At 48.3% G+C, this 20,462-nt stretch overlaps 1 protein-coding gene across 1 annotated transcript in view; it reads right to left on the bottom strand.

Annotated features, from left to right (window-relative positions):
* Window positions 1-20,462, bottom strand: part of BFSP2 (beaded filament structural protein 2) — a 59,071-nt gene that overhangs the window by 26,394 nt on the left and 12,215 nt on the right. The window contains exon 2 of the mRNA XM_059165204.1: window positions 990-1,072. Coding sequence (XP_059021187.1) covers window positions 990-1,072 — 83 coding nt within the window. The remainder of the gene's footprint in view (window positions 1-989; window positions 1,073-20,462) is intronic.

Raw genomic sequence — 20,462 nt, 5'->3', positions numbered from 1 at the left:
CATCCAGAACACCTTCCTCAGAGCATATTCTCAAAATCGCTGTTTTCATTAATGAAAGATCTTTTTCATTTTGTTTCTCCATGAGAAACAGCATTTCCCAAACCTCATGTGCCATCGTGATTTTGCCCTAAATGCATCTCTCTCCTTCATTATTTACTTTACATGGTTCCTTAAATTCATCTACTTAAAAAGTAAATGTTAAATCGGTAAACTTGAAAAGCTCTTTATAGTCAATAAATTTTAAATTGCCACTACAAATTGTAGTGCTGTAGTGGAAAAACAGTTTTATGAGTCATAAATAGAAGTTAACTCTAAAAATACATAACTATTAAAAATAAAATGTTTATCCTTATATCACTTAAAATGATCTTCATCAGTGCTATAGATGCCATATTTTAGGATACACTTCAAAGAGGTGTTTTTCAAGGCTGGGGAGTTAAAAATACTGAGGCCCGGACCCCACCCCCAGGGACTGTGGTTTAATCAGTCTGTATGGCTTGCCTGTTGGCATTGTGAAGTGGCCCGGTAATTACAACACAGGGCTGCAATTGAGAAACATTGCTCAAAACCAACAGCTGTTCTAGTGTGTTCCTAGGGGTAGCGGGATCAGCATCATGGGGAACTTGTTAGAAATGTAAATTTGGGGCCCCACCCCAGATTACTGAATCAAAAACTCAGAAGGTGGGGCACAGCAATTTGTGTTTTCTATAAGAGCTCCCAGTGGTCCTGAAGCATGCTACAATTTGAGAACTCCACTCTGAACTAGGAGACATTGGGCAACATCTCTGAGCCCTTGGGACCTGGTTTGTGTCTATAAGGAGGGTTTGGGCTGGAAGATCTTTGCTCTGGATTCTCCCAGGACCTCTTTGATTTCACTCCAGCCTCCTGTGCTGCAGGCAGTGAATGCCACAGACCCCAGAACAGCATCACGTGACTTCTCCTGGAGTCTGGAGGAGCAGAGGGACTGTCCCCTCTGTGGCAAATGTTACCTCTCTTTAAAGTCATCTGCACCCGCCTGGATATTCTCTGTCTGAAGCATGAGCCGGGCATTTTCCAGGACTGCCTCGCCCACCTAGAAAAATCACACACATCAGAGGAAACAAGGTCACTGGTCCGTCTTCCCTCCCTTCCCACTGTGACTAGCACTGGGCACAGAGGTTCTGGGGGGAACTTAGAGCACCTTTCTCATAGCAAATATTTTTAGAATCCAAGTGTCTCTCTCCAAAAAGGTGGAGAGCAGATAAGCCAGAAAACATAAAATCTGGATGCCTTTTAAGAGCCTTTAGAGTTGGATTTTTGGAGCTAAAATATTACTCAAAGGCAGACTTGTTCATAACCTCTGTCATAAGGCTGAACATTCAACTCCCAGGGAAGTTTCAGCCTCCTTAAATGAAGATTCTCTGGTTTGACTTAGTGGCTTTTCACATTTTCTGGTCATGGATACCCTTGAAAAGCTGATCAAGTCTCTAGTTCATTGCTACCCAATAGAACTTTCTGTGATGATAGAACTCTTCTATGTCTCTACCATCCATCATGGTGACCACACATGGCTACTGAACACTCAACATGTGGCAAAGATGACTGAGGAACTGAAAATTTAATTTTATTTAAATTTAATTTATTATTATTTTTAATAGATTTTTTTGGGGGGTGGGAAAGAGTGCACATGAGCTGGGGAGAGGAGGGGCAGAGGGAGAGGGAGAGGGAGAGAGAATATTAAGCAGGCTTCATGCTCAGCGTAGAGCCTGACTTGGGGCTTGATCTCACAACACTGAGATGATGACCTGAGCTGAAATCAAGAGTCTGATGCTTAACCCACTGACCCAGCCAGGTGCCCTTATTTAAATTTAATTTAAATTTGAATATCCATCTGTGGCCAGTTGCCAATATATTGTACAACTTGGCTCTAGAATTTCATCCACCCTCAAAACATACATATGAACATCAACACTGTGCATATGATTTGGGGGTTTCATGGAGCTGTGAAAAGTGGTTTTTCAAAACCAGCTCCCCAAACCCTGCAGAATGTACCCAAGATTTTGTTTTTATTTAGGTGTGGTGAGGCCAACAGATCAGGAGATGACTGACATTGAAAAGCTGTTACAGTTCCCAAAGGGTGGGGCAGCCCCACCACGCAGGTCCAGAGGAGGAAGTACCAGGGTTGGTCGCTTAAGGATGAGGGGAAAACATAGGCAAAAGCCTTTATAGTGGCTTTCCTGGGAAGGAAAGGGTGAGGCAGGGTTAACAGTTGAGCAGGTTTAGGATTGGGTGGCTAGAAGATTTTCAGCGGTCTCTGGGCCCCAGGGGTGGTCTCCAAACCCCTGGGATGCTTAGGGCCATTTTTCAGATGACAAATTCAAAGCCAAGGGCAATCACCCTGCTCGATTTCTCACAGTGATGCCCATGGCAAATGACTCACTCTAGTGCAGGACACCAAATCACAGTAGGTCTAGACGGTGGGCTGGAACATGACTGCTGTAGAGAAGAAGGCTTTACTAACACTCTAGACAACGTGGCTGGTGTGTGGGGGGGGGGGCGGGGGGGCGGGAGGAGGGGGATGGGCGGCCACCTCTGTGGAGCCTGGGGCTTATGCAATTTGGGAGACTGCCTTTAAGAAAAAGGAAAAAAAAAAGACTAATACAAAGGGGTGTGCACAAATAAGGGACCCTGAAGCTTTAATTCTTAGAATTCTTCCCCTTGGTACAGCTTAATTTTGTCTGTGACAGGTTTCTGCTTTTTAAATGTGGGATCTAGGCAGACGGGCAGAAAAAGTGAAAACCAAGCAACACTCCAGAGCATAGGTTGGATATACATATTTGGAGTTGTACAATTCTGGAAAGGCAGAGAAATGGCTGAAAATGCAATCACCCCAAATCTTGCCTTCCAGAATAAGCACGGCCAGCATTTGGATCTATTGTACTTCCTTTCAGCCTTAGCTTTGCCCAGCGACAGCAGTAGCCCGTGTGTTAATTTGTAACACTTCCCTCTTGATTGCAAACTCTTGATGAAGAAGAGGCTGCAAGGAGCAATCCGGGAAGGGGTCGGGTAGGAAGTGCCCATGGCTTGAAGACGTGCCGCAGCGAGGGGCTGGCTGCTCTGTGTCCTCCCTCCTCCTTCTCACTTGGGGTTGAGGGCAGGAGCACTTTCTGGGGTAAACTGGACACTGTCCAGCAGAGAGGGTAGTTCTGTCCAAATGTCTGTCCTGGGAAGCTTGTGCAGCACTTGGCTCAGGGGAACTGGAGGCCTTCCTGCTCTAGCTGATGTTTGGTAACAACCAGGGGCTTATTCAAGCCTCAAGCCGAGGCTAATTATAGGTCCTCACTTGCCAAAGCTCAGTGGCTGGCCCTGCTTCCTCATATCCTTCACAGAAGGATCTTAAAATAACCTGCTAGTCCTCAAGTCAGCCAGAGAACCCCTTTACTGTTCTCCTGCAGGTACCTCGGCTTAGGAACCTGCAGGAGAGGGGAGGGGAGCTCTGCCTCCTTTACTGTAGAAAGGGCTGTGAGGCGGCAGGACAAGGGCTGGGACCTTGGCTGAGGTTTAGCATAGGCCCAAGACCCGGATGGAGGCCAAGGTCAAAAGTAAAGCGTGGAGAGCCGGCCATGGAGGAGGCTCTTTGTCTCCACCTGGGAAAGCTTCATGAAATCCTTTCCAGGGCTGAGGACAGGAAGTGCAGAGGGGAGGGAATATCCTGACCGCATACAGATGTGTCCAGCCCACGTGCTGGGGAGTCTTGTCCTGGCTTGCCGGGGCAGACTGGTGAAGATTCCAGGAGTTTTGGGAGCCAGTGGCTAAACACAGCCATTGTGAAAGTTGTAATTATGTGAACTTATAATTACATAAATTCTATGAAAGCCCAGTTAATAAATACTCAAAATGAAATGTCCTAAATATTTAACCATTTTGCTCTCTTTGACTGTCAGCCCTGCTCTGGAGGTTATTGACTTCTGTTGAATCTGTGCCCTGGAAACCCTGTGTAATGGTACATCCCCGTGCATCTCCTCCCAAGTCTGCGCTCGGGAGGGATAGCATGGTGGGAGCTCACTATTGGCCACTGTGAGAGGATTTACATCAGGGAGATTGGCCACTGTTAGAAGCCAGAGCCTTCTGTTCATGGAAGGCTGCTTGTTACACAGCAACTCAGTGACCGTGCCTGACATGAAACTAAATACTCAGCACTCATAAATTCACAACATGCTCATGATCTCTAACCCTGACACCAGCACACCTAGTGTACAGATGACGGTGTCTAAAATTGCCCCACATCACCCAGACAGAGAGTGGCAGAGTCAGAACGCACCACCAGGTCACTGTGACTCTGCAGCATGCATATTTTGGTCACCAGCCTTGGAAAATAAAAGGCCCATCAGAATCAAGAGAGAGACTCATGGAGGAGGATTGTTCTCTTTTTCCTGTAATAGGACAGCTGGGACTCCTGGTTCCTCCTTGGGCTGCATCACGGAGATAAAGAGCTCTCTCTCCCACCTGCACGAGGAAGCTCGCCAAATCAAAGCAATCCAAACCATCTCCTGCTCTCATCTCCTGAGCTTTCCTTGCCGAGCCCCGTAAGTGGAGCAGTGCTGAGCAGACTGTGGGCCCAACTCTGAAGGCCTGGAGAACGTCAGTGGCCGAGTGCTGTGTGTCAGGCCTGCAGAAATGCCATCTGCATTTAAAACTGCGGGACCTGTGCATTAACTACCTGGTCCTCTCACTTTTATGGTTGAAGCGGATGCAAATTAACCCCACCTCTCTGAGCATCTTCTTTCTCCAGGAGCAAAGGCAGGACGAATACCAAATATGAACATGTACAGTCACTAGGTTGATGCTGTGAGTACGAGCACCCTTGCTCATAACCCTGGAACTGCTCCTGCCCTGTTTTCTCACCGGAAGAGAGTGTGGACCAATGTCAGAGTTGCACTGCAGGGTGAACTTGAAGAGCGTGGCATGCCAGGAAGGCCAGCAGGGGAGACCTCTCCTCCTCCTCTCCTTCCTCTGGCCAAACAGAGCCTACTCCTCTTCTCAGCACATGACAACTGTTTCCTCTGTGCAACATGACTTAACACTGGGTCTCCTGTCGGTTACAGCAACCTCCGTGAGAATTGGAATGTGAGATTAGATGGTCTGGAGGGTGTAGGACTCAGGATTTGTAAGTTTTGCTGGAGGAAACAAAAGACCCTTCAGAGGATATAATTCAATGGAGGAGAAGAGCAAGGCTGAGTGCCATAGGGAGGGATGGCCAGAAGCCAAGGTCGGCACGGGCTTCGTCTGGAGAGGGATGGTACAGGCAGGGGCGAAGGTGGGTTCACTGCTGGCTGGTGTTAGCTCAAACTGCTCTTGGCTCAGTGTGCGGTTAGCTCTGCTTTAAGTTACCTCCCAGCGACTGTCTTGCTCTCGCCTCCAGGTGGAGGATTCCTCGGCACACTTTACACCAGCTGTTCTCCAAGTGCGGTCCCTGGAGCGGCAGCACCAGCACCACTTGAAGCCCGTGTGGAAGGCAAACTCTCAGACATCTACCTCAGATGTCAGGATCCGAGTCTCTGGGGTGGACCCCGACAATCCATGTTGAAAAGCTTTCTAGGGGCTCGCAGCGCACACTTGGCTTGCAAAACCGACCTGCCACCGGTCCTGCCCAGGCCGCCTCTCAGGCTGCTCCCGGCATTCCTCCACGTCCTTGCCTGTGTCCTTGCCCATACGTAGAAGCCCTTGCTTTGCCACCTCACACTCCTGGGCCTTGCCGCCTGAGAAACCCTACCCTGCTTTCATGTAACGCTTATCTCAAACACGCCTTCCTCTGCAAAGCTTTTTCATTTACCTGCTCACTCACTCTTGCCTTCATTTCATCGGCACATTGTTTCCTCTATGCCAGGCTCTGTGCTGGTTGTGGGGGAATCAGCAGTTACTGCAGGGGACGTAGTTAGAAAGCCAGGCAAAGGCAAGATCCAGGAGCAGGGCCTCTGGAGCAAGGGAAGGGAGGCGGGATTTGCTGGGAAGCCCCTAAAAGGCTCTGAGCAGGGCAGGTGAGCAGGTGTGATCTGCACCGTAGGTGGGCGCCCCGAGTCCTGAAGGAAGGGGAGATTGTTGGGCACAGGGAACTGTGCCGAGGGCCCAGCTAAGAAGCTCTGCAAAAGCCCCAGGGAGATGATGGCAGCTTTGACTAGGGCAGTTATAGGGGCCACAAAGAGAAGCAGACAGGTTTCAGACTTACTTTGCTGATGGAACAGATGGATTTTGGTGACAACAGTTGTAGAAAGAGGGAAAGAAAAGAATTAAGGGTGATTTCTAAGTTTTTAGCCCCAGATCCTGGGTGCATGGTGTCCTTGCTGACTCTCTTCCTCCCTCCTTGGATCATTTCTGCATTGGAGTCACACCCCGACCTGCAACCCACACAGAGTAGACAATGATCTCATTCATGAACCCAGCTCTTCCACTCACCGGCTTAGGCCAGTTACTTGGATAATTCTAAGATTCAGTCTCCTCATCCCTAAAATGAAGATAATACTGCTTCCTACCTGCTAGGGAGGCTCCAAGGAGGAAAGGAGACCCCGCCGGTAAAGCACTGGGCCAGCTGCCTAGCACCAACTAGGTATTCCTTACACGGTGGCCATTGTCATCACTGCTGTGTGCTGCAGAGCAGAGCACCAGGCCGGTGACGATCCAATGGCCCTGATGGGCGTGTGCAGTCTGGCACCATTCCTGCCCCCGCCACCCCAGGCAGCTGAATGAAGACTTCCATCTAGTGGCTTGGTTTTTGTTTTTTCTTTTGTTTTTTGTTTTTTTTTTTCCTGACCCTAGTCACTTGAGAAAAGCTCTGGTCACTGGTACTATGATGATGAGGATTGTATCCCTTCCTATGGCTGTTTCCTTGCTATGGCTGTAGTTATTAAAATAAATGATGCCGGTGGGGGCAGGAGAGAAATTTGATCGTTACTATGGTTTTAAAAGGTGAGGACAAGCAGCATTTTTAGAAGGGTTATCATTTGGGCCCAAGGGTACAATTAATGTTTTATTTGGAGTTAAAGATATTGGCCTCCCAGCAGCCAGAGCTGCAGGTGTGGGAGGATGTGGGCAAGACTGGGCCCCTGGGAAATTAGACTTGACGGGGGCTGTGGCAGGGTATAAGAGTCTCTGGAAACCCTTTACACATTTATTTGACTTTCAAGTTTAGGATGAATGCTCAGCATAACTTGTTCTAGTAATAAATGAACAAGAAGTCATTATCTCTCCTTAGCGCCCCGCTGAAACTGCATCTTCACCATGATGGCAGAGATCACCATGTTACCAAGCTGAACAGATGCCCCTCTGCACTCATCTTGACCCACGAGGCACACTCATCACAGAAGATGGATTTTCCTCTCTTGGCCTCCATGATGCAGCTCTCTCCTGCTCTTCCTTCTACTTCACAGCCAAGCTTTCTCGGTCTCCCTCTCTAGGTCTTTCTCCCTCATGTGACCTCCATATGCTAGAGCTGCTCAGGTTGGGTCATGGGACTTGTTCTTTTCTCCTTAAATGACCCAGGACAGTAGGTATCAGTTGAATTAATGAGCCCAGGATTAGTGCTGCCTGTCTGTGGAGAACCAAAGCAGGAAAGACGTGGTTCCCACTCTCAGGAACACCCAGGTTCCTACCTGGTTCCAACCTGAGATCGCCTCCCAGGTCAGAGTGCCATCGAGCTTCTGCACTGATGTGTCCCAGTTCATCCCTGCTGCACTGCTCAGCCTTGGGTCGAGTCCCAGTTGTCTCTCTGATGGTTTTGCCTGATCGTTGCTACCCAGGGTTGGAGAGTACAAAGCCTAAGCACACTGAGTTCAGATCGCAGGTGCAGGTGGAGTTAGGGAGCATGCCCTAAAGCCCGGATGGAGAGGTTGAACCATCTCGAGCATAGTTGACTCCTGAATGCAGTCACAGACATTAAAGATCCAGGGAGGATCCGGGGCACCTGAGAGCTAAGGTTGGGTCTTTCTTCAGGAGGCCAGGACGGTGGACATTTCTGTGTCTGCACTGCAGATAAATGACCTCATCATTGAACTGTGTGTTGTCTGAAGAATGTCTTTGTCAAAGGGGTCAGATGAGCATGGAGTGAGGGGCCAGAATGGGTGGGTAGTGTTAGGAACCATTTGGGGGCGATCGGGAACACCCTGCTCCCTATGGGTTGCTCTCTGTCTTGATGAGGACAAACCTTCTTAGGCCTCACCTTCCCCCCAAACCTCTCTGCCCATCCCAGGACTAGTTCTGAGATTATCTAGCATCCTGCCTCCAGCTCCCTGGGAAATAGGAGGGCCTGATTGGGACAGCAGCACCACTGCTGGGCACTAAGAGTAGCCACCACTGTACAGTCCTATCTCGTCCTGGGTGTATGTATCACAAAGGTTTCTTTGCCATGAGCCAGCCCTCCAAGGTCTAATCTTCTACAGACTTCTTAACAAAATCTGAGTTTTGAGCGCTAGGCACATCAAGATATAGGGACCAGAGCCTTGAAGGCTCTGTTTGGGCAGCCACTTGATCGATCTCTCCTGTTCTTTCTTTTATAGATTTAGAGCAAATGCATTCCAACCTCCCATTCCCTTTTTTACTGTAGTGACTTAGTAAGATGCAAATCTGAGCTCACATTTATTCAACAGTGTGCTCTTGAACAAACCCACACGATTCGGGCTTTATCTCTTCTTCACTCTCCTGCTGCAAACTGAACTATTTTTCTGAACAGATTCAGGCCTTTCCAGTTTTCAGAACCATAAGTCATGCTTCTGCTTCTGTATGTCATGGCCTAACCATGACACCTGGCTGCCCTGCTTTCCTTCTTTGCCTAGTAAACTCTTAGTCATCCTTCAAAACCCAGCTCGGGCTGTGCTGGGCATCCCATGTATACCCCAGATCCACTGTGGGCATCTATTACTGCAAGTTATCATGCTGTATTTTATTCTGGACTTTTTCTCTTTCCCCACCATTGACACCACTGTGTCCCCTGGGACTGGGGCAGCCTCCTCTCTTTGCCTTCTCAGCACCCAGCTCAGTGCCTGGCATGCGGACACTAGATGTTTGTGAACTCAGTAGGTGAAGTGGGCTAGCTGAAGAATGCAAATGAACACAAACAGGTAAGGCAGGATGTGTGGAACTAAGTGGAGCTTGCCTGAGAAGAACTCAAAATCTAGAGCCAAACTTCATAAAATCCCAAATACAAGTAACCAAACAAATCAAACCCAAACACTTTTACTGCACTTCCTACACTTTATGCCAGGATCAGCCCTTCATAGGCAGGTCGTCATTTAATCCCTGTGCCCAACACCAGTGGCCATACAGAGTGTGTGCAAGCTCAGTCCACACATGAGAAGCTGAGACCCAGAGAGTTCAAGTGACTTGCCCATAGTGCTCCAACTGAATTTCATCCGTGTCTGCCAGACTCTGCAACCCACGCTCTTTTTCTTTTATTTTCTTTTTAACAAAACCCCCACTTCTTATTATGGGACATTTCAATGAGGCAAAGCTACATGTAAAGGTAGAGAGACCCTAGAATGATGGCTCCCTTACTCCCCACTTCCATTACTGAAATCTCATGGCTAAATTTAAAAACTTCTATTCCTGCCACCCACCCCCCCCGCCCCACACCTGTCTGAGATGATTACATACATATCACTTCCTCTATAAATATTTCAGGAGTCATGCTCTATTTTGAACTTCTGCATTTTAAATTTAAAAGGTATCAGAGTAATGCATACATTTGATCACAAAATGAAACAAGAATGAAAAGAAAGGCTGGGGCTGAAAATCGTTCCCGACCCCATATCTGCTTGTCCCACAGCCCCAATCCCTGCATCTTCTGCCTTTTGTTTGTCCAGAGCTTGCCCCATATTTTTACAAATTTTTGATTGCTTGAGTTATGAGCCACAGATATCATTTATTGACTTCCTAGCCAACAAATGAAGATTTAGCTCACTCACTGCCCTTTTCCTGTATTTATTGGCCATCTTGGTGACTTTAAATAAGAAATCTCTATTTCTTGCTGTGTCAGTCATGGAGCTTCTCTTTCAGGCACTCACGCGCTCTCTAATAATCACAGGTGTTTTATTGTCTCAGGTCAAAGTGAGGACACAAAACCAGCTTAATTACTAACCTACTTTACTGACGCCTGTGTGAAATATAGGTCCTTTCTGCTAGGAATTATGACACAGGTGCCCCTGACGCGCAGAAGCTGTGGGCAGAGAGCCAAATTGTTTTATGTCCCAACTGAGCATCCTCAGGCCTGCAGAGTACTGTCAACTGCCTGATTCGTTCTCGCAGTGCTGCCCTCTTCAGGGCACTTTTACACAATCCCCCGCGCAGCCATATAGCATTACCACCGTGCTTGAAGCATGTGTTTGACATTAGGGGGCTCCATTTCTTCTCTTGTGAAATGGGGCCACTATAGCTTGGTAGTACTAGCCACACAGTAATCCCTTAAATGGTGTTTGGTAAGTGAATAAGCGATATATGTTTAAAGAGCCAAACATATGAAATAATGATGAGACACTGAGTCACAAGCGGCAGACCAGCAAACCTTTGGGAAAAGAGGGTGTGGAGGAAGGGAGGTCTCACACACTGTTCCAGGAGGATAAATCAGGTAGCCACTTTGGGGAGCAGTTTGGCAATGCCATGTAAGAGCCGCTGACAGTTCCTAAGTACTTGCCAAGAGCAGGGTCAGTCACTTTTTCTATGAAGGGCCAGAGAGGAGATATTGTAGTCTTTGTGGGCCCACAGTTTTCGTTGCAACTAAACAACACTGCCCTTATAGGATAAAAACAGTCACAGACAATTAGCATGTGAATGGATGTGACTACATTCCTGTCAAACTTTATCGATAAGATCAGGTGGTACCTGGTTGAATCTGGTCTACTTACAGTACGATGCCCAACTCTGACCTGAGGAAACTCTCCCATGTGTGCATGAGGTTTATGCACTCTCCTGTTTGTGACAGAGATAAGTGGAAGCAACCCACATCCATTAACAAAAAAAATTGTAACCTGTGGGAAAAAATTCATAACCTGTGGTGTATATACAAGGGAATGTTATCTTGGTCACCATGATAAATCTCAAAAACAAAATGAGAAGTGAAGAAAGCAAGTTGCAGAGGGAAATACTATGTGGTAGTGAATTTTATGTGTCAGTTGGCTATAGTGGTCAGATACGGTCAAACACTATTCTAGATGTTTCTGTGAGAGTGTTTTTGGATGAGATTAATATTTAAATCAGTGGACTCGGGGATGCCTGGGTGGCTCAGTCAGTTAAGCCGCTGCCTTCAGCCCGGCTTGATCCCAGGGTCCCGGGATTGAGTCCCACACTGGGCTCCTTGCTCAGTGGGAGCCTGCTTCTCTCTCTGCCTCTGCCTGCCACTCTGCCTGCTTGTGTTCTCTCTCTCTCTCTGACAAATAAATAAATAAAATCTAAAAAAAAAAAAAAAATCAGTGGACTCTGGGTAGAGTGGATTGCACTCTGTAATGTGGGGTGGCCCCATTCAACCAGTTGAAAGCCTTAATAGAACAAAGACTGAGTGCTCCCCCACCCTGCCCAATACCCCATGATGGGGAAGGAAATCTGTCATCAGATGGTCTTTGGACTTGAACGGGGACATTGGTTCTTTCCTGGGTCTCCAAACGGCTCCCCTTAATCTGGAACATCCAGCCTCCATTATCCTGTGAACCAATTCCTTAAAATGAATCTCTTTCTCTCTATATAAACATCCTATGGGTTCTGTTTCTCTGAAGAGCCCTAATACACAGTATGATACAACTTAATATAAAGTTTAAAATCATGCAAAACAATCCCACAAAGGGTTTATATACATATATAGTAAAACTGGAACAACATTGGTGGAAATGATAAATGCTGAAGTTAGAGCAGTCATCGCCTCTGGGGACGGGAACGAAATCAGGACAGAGCACAAATAAGGTTTCCATTGAAATCTTTGATTTCATGTTTAAATATAAAAGGTCTGTAGCAAATAACATTAAGATGGACAGTTCTGGATGTTGAGCACCTGTTTTTATGTTTGAAATAGTTCATAATCAAGAAAAAAAATGAGGTAACATAAAACAACCAGGAGAAGAAATCTAGCGCAGCAAATGTTATGCGGTAGGTCCCTAACGTGCAGAGAGAAAGACTGGCTGGAGAAGGCAAGTCAGAGATGGGTAGATGAAGCAGAAAAGGCCTCTTTGGGCTGCAGGGATGGCGATGCAGTGGGACTGGCTGTGGACTAAGGTCTGGGGTAGGTAGGGCGGGACAGGAGGTGTGAGGACGGAGGAACTAAGAACAGTGCGCAGATGTGGGTTCGCCATGGGGTCACGGTCACAGTCGCTAGAGCTTTCCCAGTGGCACTTTGTATTTACCCCAAGGGGGCCCTTCAGAAATGGTTATTCCTGATTTCCTTTGGACAAGATTTGTTTCCTAGGCACTGGCCAGAGCTAGAGGAATTTGCCTTCTCACTAGGGACTTGTTGAGGCTTAACCTAAATTAGGAGCTCTTCTTTCCTATTTCAGGGGTGGCTGCTGGAGGTTTTTAAAAACATGTTTGTATGTCCCCCAGGCACCCCGCTTTTCCCTTCCCACAAACTGCACTTGGGTTCTGCTTCTTGGTAATCTGTTGGGACAAGTGGGCTTCTCTCCCTCCTGCCCTGCATCCCAGAAGACCTCTGGGGTAGGGCTGCCTCAAACTTTGGTCTGTCTCAGGTGGAGCAGGGCACACAGGCTCTGGAACTAGACTGCCTAAGCTGAAAGTGTTGTCTCTATCACTGCCTAGCTGTGTGACCTTGGAAAGAGTTATTTAACGGCTCTGAACCTCAGTTTCCTCATCTTCAAAAAAGGAGTCATAGAAGCAGTGGCCTCATAGGGTTGTTGTGAGTTTGAGTGAATTAATATGGGCAAGAACCTCAGAACAAATTCTGGCACATAGTAGGTGCTCAGTAAATGTCAGCTGTGTTCATCTCCACTGAGGATTAACATGGGGGGAGCAGATTAACGGTGTTTCTCTCTTCCCCATACTTGTTTAAGGTGCACGTTCTTAGGAGACATAGGGTATTGGAGCAAGATATGAAGAGCCAAGCCATAGGCTGGGGGAGGGAGTCCTATGCAGATTTCTCTGCCATCTGCTTCCAGGAAACCTCAACTCAGCAATTTCATCTCACAGTTTTAGAATGAAAAGTGCTCTTGGAGATCGTGGAAAATGAAGATCTGAGGCCCAGAGAGGTGTGGAGGCTTACCTCAGGCCTCGGGGCAGGTCCTTTGCCCTTGAGAATCCAGTAGCAAGGACTCACGGGGACACCACAGGCTGTGACTGGAGAGGCAGGGCTTCAGACCCTGTCTTTGTTCCTTGGGGATTGTGATGCTCTGCAAGTCTCCCTGTCTGTAGACTGGGGATAAGGAAAGTTGGTGTCCAGGATTGCAAGATGATTCTCAGAAATATATGTGTCACAACAGAAAGGTAACTGCACTGGGAGGTCCCTGCCCTCCTGGACCGGCCCCGAAGGGGCACCCATCCCAGGCATAGAGGTGGAGCCTGTGATGGGCATGGCAGCCTGAGCTCATTTGAGAGAGGTCCTGCTCAAGAGGGCAGGCAGCCAGCAGGGAGGAGGGTTGGCTGGAGGTGGGACAGCACCTGAAGCGGGGGTGCTTCTCCTTGCAGCGGGTCCAGTAGGGAAGTCTTACAAGAACCCAGAAAGGGGTCCACAAGAGAAAAATTCTGGTTTAAATTTTAGCCAGACCCAGACGCTGCAAAGCCCCCTCACAACAGCATGTCTCCAGGAAAAACTCTCCAGTCATCTTTCCCTCTCCTTTTCCCCTGCTTGCACTTTGGTCAGGTTGAAAGAGCAGTGGGAAACGAGGGTAGGAAAACTGCAAGAAGGAGCTGGGCGCTGGGCCTAACTTGGCGGGGAGGGGGGGATGAAGGTGAGGGTTGACGTGTTGAATGATATACTGACTAGACCATCTACTGGCTTCAGACTGTGTTTTGGGACTTAAAATGAGCATGGAGCTTTTAGTTACCGACAAGTGATCAGAGAAGTCATGAGACCATCCATGTTAATCAACCAGGGGTAGGAGACAGTATTTACCTCCTGATGAAAAGATCAAAGGGGACCTTGGAAGAGGTTCCTCTTGAACCAAAGCCATTTCTTGTTTTTATTTTATTTTATTTTTTAAGATTTTAAATTTATTTCAGAGAGAAAGAGGGTGGGGTGGGGGGAGGCAGAAGGGGAAACAAGCAGACTCCCTAGTGAGCAGGAATCCCAACTTAGGGCTCTATCTCAGGACCCTGAGACCATGATCTGAGCTGAAACCAAGAGTCAGATACTTAACTGACTGAGCAACCCAGCTGCTGCTTTTATAACTGCCTCCTGAGTCCTTCCTGATCAATGTAGCGTTGACGTCCGTCAGACGCCTGGCATTGTGCTTGGCACATAGCAGGCACCCAACAATGTGTGGATTTAATGACTCATCATCCCCCTTAGACCTTCGGGTCCCGGAGTCTGAGAATTTTGACATGTTCTATTGAATTCTCATAGTTCCCGGTACACAGCAGACCCACTTTCAATGCCGGATGAATGAACATAATAAAACTGAGTTCTGTGCCAGCCCCATAGCAGCTACCGTGACAAATATTACACTGTCAGGACTGCTGGGGAGGAGGGAGGCTGGGCCAATGCACGCCAACATCACCAAAGATTCTGCACTTACATGTGACACTAATTACACCCACGGACTGAGGATCTGCAGCCTTATCTGACACTGACAAAGCCTTTTTCCACTCATGTTATTCTCCTTAAATTTCAGAAGGGTCGGGGCCATGGTGGCAGGTATAATTATCTCCCTCTTTTTGAAGATAAGGAAGCAGCAGGTGGGAGAGATTAGGGATCTGGGAGAAGCATTTGGTGAGCTGAGACTTGGGCGGGGTTACTCAGGACCCCTGACTCCTAACGCAGGCTCTGACCTGAAACCCAAAGCCGCAGAAAATGCAACTAACAGAGAAAAGGCGGGGGTGGGTTTCTCTATCATAAAAGGAAGCAGGGCAGAGTAAGAACAAATTTGCTGGCTAATATATGCGAAGTCTCAGGGCAAAGCATAATTTTATGGCTGATTTATAATCCTCAGGAAATTGGGAGCTATCACGGAAATTCTGATATAAACAGAAAGACTGCAGGGCAGCATGAACTGCATGGCTGGTCTTTCAGATCAAGGTGGTGTTGGCAGCAAAGGGATGATGATAGGCATCCAAAACTGAACACAAATGACGTTTTGCAACATGGGTTACTAGATAGGCAAGCTAGCGCTCAGGGCAGCTAGAAGGTGACGCTATTTGCCAAGAGAACTCAGTCAGAGGCAGCAATGTGGAACTCTCCCATCTCCAGGAGCTCTATCACCAGTTGGAGAGCCCTGGGGGGAGGGGAGGCTAATAAAACTGTTGGTTCACCAGTGGTGCTGCACAGGACACTACCTGACCCTCGGAAGTGAAGTAGGTGGCCAGCATGTACTGCCTGTACTTGGCCTCAGCCAGCCCTATAGCTGAGCCACAAAGGCTGAGGGAACAGGGCTCCATGGCGGGCTGCTGTTTCTCTTTAGGCTTTGCACCGCTCAGAGCTAATGATGAGCCGTGACAGACAGGTGTATGGCTGGAGGCTTGGGCATTCCACCCTCTCATTTTACAGAGGAGGAGCCTCAGAGCAAAACGGGTTGCTGCAGGGCACTGAGCTAGCTAGCAGTCAGAAGTGAAGACAGACACAGGGGGCGGATGTACTTGGTGTCTTCCTGTCCTTGAAGGACACGTGCTCACCAGAGTGGGAAGGGAATCTGGCCTGTTCCCTGTGTCTGCAGGGAGATGGCAGTTTGACCCAATCTCTTCATTTAACAGTTGAGGAAGCTGAGGTTCAGAGAGGTGCAGTAACTTGTCCAAGATCACATGGCAATTTAGTGACGTTTACTCTGTTTCTACTGTATGGATAGTACTCTCTCAGTCTCTCTGTACCATGGCTTTCTTTTCTGAATCTCAAGCTCCATGTGGTTCAAAAGGGTCTGGGATCTGATGCCAAGTGCCAGGGAAGCGAGGGTGACATGAAGCAGGCACAGAAATATTGGTCATTCTGGAACTGTTTACAATGACATTTGAGGAAATAGGATAAAATGTTGGAAATAGGGACTATAACATGAAAAGGATCCCAGTAGTTACTCTTATGGGTTGAATTGGGTACCACTCCAAAGATAAGTTGAAGTCCTAATCCCCAGTGCCTGTGACTTTATTTGGAAGTAAGATCTTTGCAGATGTCACCAAGTCAAGAGGAGCCCATGAGGATGGGCCCCAGGCCAGTGTGACATGTAAGAGGGAAATCTGGACACAGACACAAAGGGAAAGTGAAGGCAGAGATAGGAGTGATGCATCTACAAGCCAGGGAATGCCAAGGACGCCGGCCACCACTGGAAGGTAGGAGATGTATTCACAACAGAACCTCCCTCACAGCAGGATCCAACCCTGCTGATTCCTATATTTCCAACTTCCAGCTTCCAGAACAGAAGAGAATACATTTCTGCTGTTTCATCTACCCGGTTTGTGGTGCCTTGTTCTGGTAGCCCCAGCAAACTAATACAGCTACCTTTTATTAACTGATTACTTTGCTGGGTCTAACCATTTGTTGATGTAGCCAATATTTCCTGTGTATCTGTTTTGTGCCTGGCACTGTCCGGGGTGCCAGAGAAAGACTGGGGAGTGAGAGATGCTCATTTCTGCCTTCCTGAAGCTTGCATTCTACTTACCTCTACTATCTTCCAGAGTCCTTACAATATCTTGTGAGATAGGGATCGTTCTCTCGCAACTTAGAGATAAGAAAACTCACTTTGGGGGTTAGTACCTGGGCCGAGGTCTGACTTCTGGTAAGGGCAAAGCTAGGCCTGGGCTTGGCTCTGTCTGGAGCATGGCCCTGCACTTACCTGTCACTCTGTTCTACCTCATTCACTGCTTGTGCACATGACTGTGGAGATAAGACTCCTGGGGGACAGAAGGGTGAGGCAGGTGGGACTGTGGGTCCCAGAGGCACAAAGTGGGCCCTAAGTCATATTACAGTCAGGAAACCACACCTCAGCCCCTGGCCTTGAGAGGCCCCATTTATAGCTGTATGGGGCAGAGAGCCCTCGCACTCCTGTTCTATCTCCATCAGCCCCCCTCAAGGTGAGGATGCGAGAGCTCAGGAAGCCCAGTTTGGGTGGAGGAGGTAAAACCATGGCCCTGGCAGCTAACAGGGAGGCCCTGATACTCTCACCAGCTCTGAACATGCATATAGTACCAGTGATAACCAGACAGGGTCACTCTGTGATGGTGGTGAAAAGAGATAGAGACAAGCCCGGCTGTAATCATAGGGGAAGAGAGAGAACAGGATGCTCTACAGCCAGAAACTCAACATTCCGCTTTCGGCCAGCACGGGTGATGAGGGTTACTGCTGCTTTGTAATGCCCATTCCGTGCCTACTTCATCCCTCCCATCTCCTGGGTAAAATCTGAAAGATACCCACTCATCATCCTGCCCCAGTTTCTGGCAGCCTCAGAAGCAGAGCAAATCCTTGTTCTGAGCCTTTCCCCCAAATCACCCAGCACAAGCCCAGACCTTCCAACTCCCTCTTCCCGAGAGGTCCCAGGTTCTCCCCTCCTGCAGCAAGCTAATAAACTTGACTTTGTCCATCCAGAGGTGTGTTCTCAATGGTCTGTCTGGCTTTAGCAGGTGCGTGTCTCACCCCTCCAGACCATGAACCCTGGGGATTGGCACTGGGGGCCCCTCCCACTGGGTATGAATCTTGCTGAACCTTCAGCTCTCCAAGTAGTACTTGGAACTGGGTGGGGGAGAGGATTGCCCTGCAGGGGACAGGGACACAGCCCAGAAGTCTGTGGAAAGCACTGACTGAGGCTGGCATGAATTTGGAGAGGAGGCCTCCTCCCGCCCATGCTGGAGTGGTGCCCCTCGGGGAGTTCCTGAACTCCGCTCAGATATAGACATTCTGCTTCAAGGGCCGACCGCTCAGCACATTTTTTTCTGAGCGTTGAAATCACTGAAAAAGAAAAGTAGAAATCCCCGGGGCTGGGTGGGGTGGGTGGGTGCTGTGCCATTTCCTGGCAGCAAAGCTATTAGACTTTCAAGTCCTCATCCCAAGCTGCCCGACAAGCTGGAAGCCGCCCAGCCTCACGCATCCTAGCTGCAGCAGTTAGTTCCCCAGTTCCAGTGTGTTTGGCTAAGGATCGATCACGGCTTCGGACAGTTTTTTACAAATTAAAAGAGAGAGAAGAGGAGAAAAAGGAGGCACATCTTGGTGTTTAAACTCCTCAGAGAGAATAGCCCTTGTTGACTATGACTCTGTCTTACCGAACAGTGGGCATTCAAATGGCCTGGGGTGTGAGGCAGGACTGACCCTGGTCTTATAAATGAGGATAACAGGAGGCTTTTCATATTTTGGGGGTGGCAGTAATATTGAGTGGTTCCTGGAGGGGACACTAATTCAAAGGGGAACTTAATCTCTGTAGATCTCAGTTTCTTTGTCTATAACATGGGGATTATGGGCTGAATTGTGTCCCCCTCAGATTCATATGTTGGTGTCCCAACTCCTGGGACCTCAAAACCCAGTTGTACGCAGAGGTGAATACATTCAAGAGGCGAATACATTCAAATGATGCTCTGGGTGGGGGAGGCACTAATCCAGTTCTACCGGTTCTGAGAAGAGGGAATTTGGGCCCAGATGTACAGAGGGATGACCCTGTGAAGACCCAGGGAGAGGCTGGCTATTGACAAACCAAGAAGAGAGGCCTCAGAAAAAGCCCACAACCCTGCTGTCTCCTCCAAATCAGACTGCCGGCCTCCAGACCCCGAGGGACTAACTCCTGTTGTTGGAGCTGGCCTGCCTGTGCTGCGCAGTTCTGACAGTCCTTGCAGACATTTTCAGTGGACACAGTCCCATCGTCCTGAGTGACACAGAAGTTGGGGAGAGAATCAAGGACACAGTGAGTGAAAGTTCTGGCTAACCCTTGTATCACACAAAATGAGCTTCATGCCCAAGACCTGCACTCCATAGTGAGAGTATGGACCATGTCTTGTCACAGTACACGGTTTTGTTAGGAGACACTGGTGGGGAACCTACAGAACCCCCAGAGTACCTGTGCCTGCTAAAGAGGGTGGCTGGGACGTAGGCCAAAACCCCAGGAATTTGGGGTTAGTGCCTGGCAGGGCTGGCCTAGGGGGTTGATTCCACACCAAGGGTCCCTGGGCTCACTCTCAGTGAGGTGGTCTGAAATAACACCAGAAGCAATTTATTTTTTCTGGAGACTGAGCGAGTGAACTCCCAAGATGCCCCAGGGCTTCACCTCCCTGTCTCATTTATTCCTCTCAACACTGCTGGAGAGAGTTTTCACCTTCATTATGCAGATACACCAAGGTTCTAAGTTAAGAGTCAGGTCCAGGTTTCCTTGGCAAGTAACTAATAATAAACCCAGGTATGAGATCAGCTTCCTCTTCAGAGTTGGCTGGGAGTAGGCCTGAGGAAGGGACCCTTACCTGCATAGTAGGAAGGAAGGGGAAGAAGGTGGTGGCCCAACTGCAGGCTGGGGATGATGCTTGGAAGGGCTCTGGGAGGCAGAGCCAGGAGGAGAGGCTGTGAAGGGGTGCATGGAGGAGGGGTGGCGTGCAGGGCGGGGCAGGGCACTGGTGGGGGCAGGCAGGTGTGGGCACTCAGAATTCAGGTCTGGTTCTCTTGTACAACTTTGCCCAAGTGTCCTGAAAAAGCCTTTCTAACTTCATTTCTCTGTCCATACTGTTTATTTAGATGGTATTTATTTATTTATTTATTTAGATGGTGTTTATTTAGATGGTTATTCATTAGCTCTTGAAAAATATAAATAAAAATTACAAGTTGTTTTCTGGTGGTGAGTTGGTTTTGTGATGGAGTTTTCTACTCCCTGGTCTCGGCTTTTCATTACCTACTGATAACAGCTGAAGTAACTTCTCATTTCTGCTGAATAATACATTTGTGGCCGTCAGCTCTATTAGCTCGTTTACAACCAGATAAATGAGTCTTTATGTGCATTTCCCCAGCCAGACGATGATAAACTAGGTTTTATTTCCCTAAATTGAGTCCTTGTCTTCAATGGATCTGCATAAACCCTCTGGAGAAACCCTGGGGACCCTGCGTAACATTCTGCTTGGTTCACCCATTCTTTCGATAATTCCCTGTAAAGAGCCACCATGCTTGTCCTCGGCATTTGTGCCAGCTGCCTGGATTAAATTTTAATTTAGTTCTTCTGGAGAGTGTAGCCCACTACGTGGTCTTTCCTATTACTCCTATACATGCTTATTCCATTTGCTGGATTTTTGCTTTGAGAGACGAGTGTGGAGATGAGTCTTCTCTCCCCTGGGGACATGCCAGTAGCTTCTGTGAGGCTGTGAGGGCTTCACCTGCCCTGGACCTGGTTGGAACACCCCCA

This window comes from Mustela lutreola, chromosome 2 (genome assembly GCF_030435805.1).
Source record: "Mustela lutreola isolate mMusLut2 chromosome 2, mMusLut2.pri, whole genome shotgun sequence".
In the NCBI taxonomy this organism is placed as follows: Eukaryota; Metazoa; Chordata; class Mammalia; order Carnivora; family Mustelidae; genus Mustela; species Mustela lutreola.
Note: the sequence above shows the minus strand (reverse complement) of the source record. Positions and strands in the feature narration are given on the sequence as shown.